The sequence below is a fragment of the Nelumbo nucifera genome, chromosome 4, assembly GCF_055504915.1.
Source record: "Nelumbo nucifera cultivar China Antique chromosome 4, China Antique-T2T, whole genome shotgun sequence".
Taxonomy (NCBI): Eukaryota; Viridiplantae; Streptophyta; class Magnoliopsida; order Proteales; family Nelumbonaceae; genus Nelumbo; species Nelumbo nucifera.
Genome location: NC_142652.1, coordinates 82,709,002 through 82,713,694, shown reverse-complemented (window position 1 = coordinate 82,713,694; position 4,693 = coordinate 82,709,002). Strand labels below are relative to the sequence as shown.

At 38.6% G+C, this 4,693-nt stretch overlaps 1 protein-coding gene across 1 annotated transcript; it reads left to right on the top strand.

Annotated features, from left to right (window-relative positions):
- The first annotated feature begins 1,030 nt into the window (after nt 1-1,030).
- LOC104606148 (stress-related protein-like) lies at nt 1,031-2,794 on the top strand. The gene is made up of 3 exons (XM_010271214.3): nt 1,031-1,259; nt 1,632-1,856; nt 2,144-2,794. Exons 1-3 carry the CDS (start codon nt 1,224-1,226, stop codon nt 2,612-2,614), a joined length of 732 nt encoding a protein of 243 aa, XP_010269516.1. The 5' UTR covers nt 1,031-1,223; the 3' UTR covers nt 2,615-2,794.
- The last annotated feature ends 1,899 nt before the right edge of the window (nt 2,795-4,693 follow it).

The following is a 4,693-nucleotide window of genomic DNA, read 5'->3' as shown; positions in this document are numbered from 1 at the left end:
AAATTTATTAATGCAAAACTAATCCAACTTTACAATTTATATGGACCATTTTATAATCTACATTTTGTTGCATTCACACTTATTTCCAAACGCAGCCTGAAGAGAAAATTTCTACACTTTCTTCATCATCCTGTGACATAAAACAGGAAAAATACAGGGATCACGATAGACATCTTCAAACACCAACCTGTTTCTAGCAATCCAAATTTCAGGGCGGTTTATGATTGGTAAAAGTATTTCCCCCTATCATGTTTTATTGGCATTATAAAATCCCCCTTACTCCAATCATTTTGTTTTGAGTACGACTAGATATGATATCCGAAAAATAACTGGCCAATAAATTAAAATCATAAATGTGATAGCGAATAAAGTATCATTTATCAAAATTCAAGAATAAGATCAAAACTCTTTCTATACCATATCTTTCCGTCATCGTAGATTTTCCCTACTCTTATTCCAATCCTATTATTTATGTAAATAACCCTCCTTGTAGTTTTTAATTCTTTTTCTTTACCAACTAGGACCCATCTAATCGCATATTTCCCGACTGGATTGGTATGAACTATATGAACCAAGGCCAACCTTTAATCTGTGGGCACCGGCAAGGATTCCGGTTTTGTTTTTGTTGATAGGCAAGTAGTCCATCTGCCGCGAACGTTACGGTGTGAACGTTTTCCTGAACATCATTGATACGAATATGATTTATGAGTAGTACTGTGGCCGTGTGGGACGTCACTCCACTGGCCGGTAGGAGTTCGAAACTTTCACTATTCCATTTCGTATGGCGATTGGCGACACGTGTCAAGTTATGTGCGATATTTTTAAGACATATGGACCTAATTGGGTGAACCATTTCTGTCGGTTTCTACGTGTCACAAAAACGATACGGTGCTTCCACATTCTTTTCCTTAATCACGAAGTTGTCAACATTGATTCATTAGACCGGATCGGTGATTTTCTGGGGCCCGCTTGGGTAGCCGATTACGTACTTGCCGTCTGATTTCGAGCAGAATCGTCTCTTGCTTTCCCTACTGTATAAAACGACTCGGTTCAACTGATTCTTCTTCCACACAGCCTTCTGAAATTCTCTGTTCGAATCTTCGATTTGTCAAGAAAGGTTGCGTTTCTTCGTAGGTTTATTTATTCTTTGATCAGTCGTTTCCGCAAAGGGTTTGAAACATAAACGGTGTCGACAGCTTGGTGAATTGAACCAGTGAGATAAAATGGCGGGAGAGGATGTAAGACAGCAGCCGGAAATGGTAAGAAAGGGTTTTTTTAGTGTTCGATTTGAGGCTTTCTTTTTTCTCTTTCTTTTCTATGATCCAACCTGAGGATGTGGATCCAACTGTTTTCTTGCCCCCTACTCCATTCTGTTTATGATATTTCTCAGAATGGAAGATCTAAGCTTATTTTGTGAAGATCGAAAGACATATGATACTCGTAATTTCTTCATTATAGTTTTGTTTGTTTCTTTGAAAAGGAGCGTAGCGTAATTTTTGTTATCATATTTTGTGGTGATCGTGGCAACTGTTTTATTCTGTTTCTGGATCAATTTTGTTTTCTCTAGGGCTTTTGAAACTTTTTAGGGTTCTTATTGATGGGAGTTGTTTCCTGGACCTGTTTGAATTTAGGCCGAAAATCATGAAAAGGACCTCAAGTATCTGGAGTTCGTCCAAGTTGCGGTAATCCACGCCGCACTGTACTTCTCCAGCCTGTACAACTACGCGAAGGAGAACTCCGGTCCTCTGAAACCCGGCGTGCAAAGCGTCGAAGGTACCGTTAAGACCGTGGTTGGCCCTGTATACGAGAAATTCCATGACGTCCCCTTCGAATTTCTCAAGTTCGTCGACCGCAAGGTAAGAACCCTCCTGATCTATTTTCTCAAGCCAACTCCGAACTTCATTCTTTGAATCTTTTGCTCTCTACTCCGTCTGATATAAGCTTAGGCGTGCATTTTTTTGGAGCCTGAAACGTTTCGAATGAACTAAGCTCTTCGGAGTTCTGACATCTGATACACAAGAGTGAGATTCTATCGAACTACGGCGCCATGTCCGTAGTTCGAGAAATTGCGCGTGTTTCGGGCCTTGGGCTAATGGGCTCTCTGTGACTGACTCGTTCCGCTTCCGCATTCTCGTGCTTGCAGGTGGACGACTCTGTAAGCGAGCTTGAACGCCACTTGCCATCGGTCGTGAAGGGGGCAGCAAGCGAAGCCTTCTCGGCTGCTCAGAAAGCTCCGGAGGTGGCTCGAGCCGTGGCTTCGGAGGTGCAGCGCTCTGGCGTGGTGGAGACCGCCACCGGAATAGCGAAATCGGTGTACACCAAGTGCGAGCCCACCGCCAAGGATCTATACGCAAAATACGAGCCGGTGGCCGAACACTACGCTGTATCGACATGGAAATCGCTGAACCAGCTTCCACTGTTTCCTCAGATTGCCCAGGTTGTGTTACCGACGGCAGCCTACTGCTCGGAGAAGTACAATCAGGCCGTATGTTATACGGCGGAGAGGGGGTACACCGTGTTTGCGTATCTGCCGTTGGTCCCAACCGAGAGAATCGCCAAAGTATTCAGCGAAGAAGGGGGGAATCAGGCAGAACCAGCTACCGTGGCGCAGTAGTGGCCGTTTGATTTTCCTGTTTTCATATGATATTTCCTGTATAAAATTGTGAAAAAAACAGCAGCACAAGTCAGTAGTTGTAAGGTTTGTTTGGTTCGGTTTGGTATAATGTCTATCAGTCTATGTAATACTTTTTTTTTTTTTTTCTACTATATATCAAATCAAACAAATGGTTGCAAATAGTGTTTTAGGTCTGGAAGCTTGCTTCCCTATAAAACTTCTAACATCAGGATGAAAAAGAAAGGTTCTTCTTTTATCAATCAAATGGTGATTGAACCTGCTTTTCATTCATTATCCACTCGAAAAAGCTTAGCCTTTGTTTCTTGCTAGCAGACTTTGACTTGACCTTGCTTTTTTCTTTTTTATAATTTTTGGGTAAAAATATGTACTGTATGTCATTGTAGACCACGTCAAAACTTTTATTTGGCTGAGCCAAGACTCCATGGTGGAAAAAGTTCTATAATCAAAATCGGAATGGTATGTTTCAATTCTAACTTTCTGATTGGACAAAATTCAATTCTAATATTAGTTGATGTATTCTTGATAAAATGTATGTCTATCTCAATGTCCTTAGTTTTATCAAGGAAATAGGTTGGTTGTAATGTTAGATATCAACTTTATTGTTATATAGGATTATCAAACTTTATTCTTATATAAGATTATCAAAGGAAAAGTTCAATTCACCTAATAGATTTATTTTTTATCAACACTTATGAAATGTTTGTCTATCAATGGGTTGGTTATGTTGATAGCAACTTTTATTGTTATATAAGATTATCAAAGGAAAGTTATAGGATTATCAAAGGAAAAGCCAAATTTACCTAATAGATTTTATATTAACATTAGTTTAGTAATTCCATGAAACATGGCCATGTATTATGCTTTTATACTAGATTTGATTATTATACTTTATTTTTTACTTCTCCAAGTAACAAGATTTTCTCTTATAAATAGTAGCAACAGGTGGATTTCTTGTTATTCACAAAGTTGGTTCAATTAGCATTAATGTAAATCTCAATTCTCATATCTCTATGCTTCTTAAAGAGGATACTTGTTCTTAGGAATTTCTTTAGGTATCTGAGAACCCTATTTGCTGCCTTTAGGTGTGCTGCCTAGGGTGCATGCATGATTGACTAAGGACTCTCACAGCATATGCAATGTTAGGCCTAGTCATAGATAACTAAAGGAGTCTACCCATAAACCTATGGTATTGTTTTGAAACGTTTATAGGCTCATCATTGTCGTCCCTGAGTTTATGATTCACATCTATAGGAGTGTCAATTGGTTTGCCTGTAAGCTTTCCCGTATCTTTCAGCAGATATAGAGTTTACTTCCTTTAAGAGATGAAGATACTTTGTTGAGAGTGGACAACTTCAATCTCAAGGAAGCAATGTAATGGCCCTAGATCCTTCACCTCAAATTGTGTAGCCAAGAACTTTTTTAACCTTTATATCTCTAAGACCTAGTCACAATGATAACAATGTCATACACATAAGCAATCAAGGTTGTCGTTCTTCCTTCTTCCTTTTTTTTTTTTTAACAAAGAGTGTGTGGTTAGTTTGACACTACTTAAAACCCATTTATTGAACTGCCTAGTGGAATATGCTAAACCAAGCCCTTGGAGATTGCTTTAGACCATATAATGATTTCTTCAATTTGTGAACATTTTATTCTTTGCTCTTAGCACAAAACCAAGATGTTGAATCATGTACATTTCCTCCTCCAAATTACCATTCAATAAGGAATTTTTAATGTCTAATTTATAGATTTCATAGTCTATATTTATTGCTAAAGAAAGAATGTGAATAAAATTCATCTTTTCCATCAGACAAAAGTCTTTGCATAGTGAACTCCATATACCTATGTAAAAGCTTTTGCTACTAGTTGAACATTATATCTCTCCCCTGTGACATATGCCTTATATTTCACAAAGAACACCCATTTGCATCCCATAGGCTCTTTTCCCTTAGGAATATCTATCAACTCCCACGTGCCATTTTTGTGTAAGGTGTCGATCTCTTCATTGCATCTGTTTACTCAAGAATAAATAGTCTTTACAACACTATGAGGGAGGAGAAT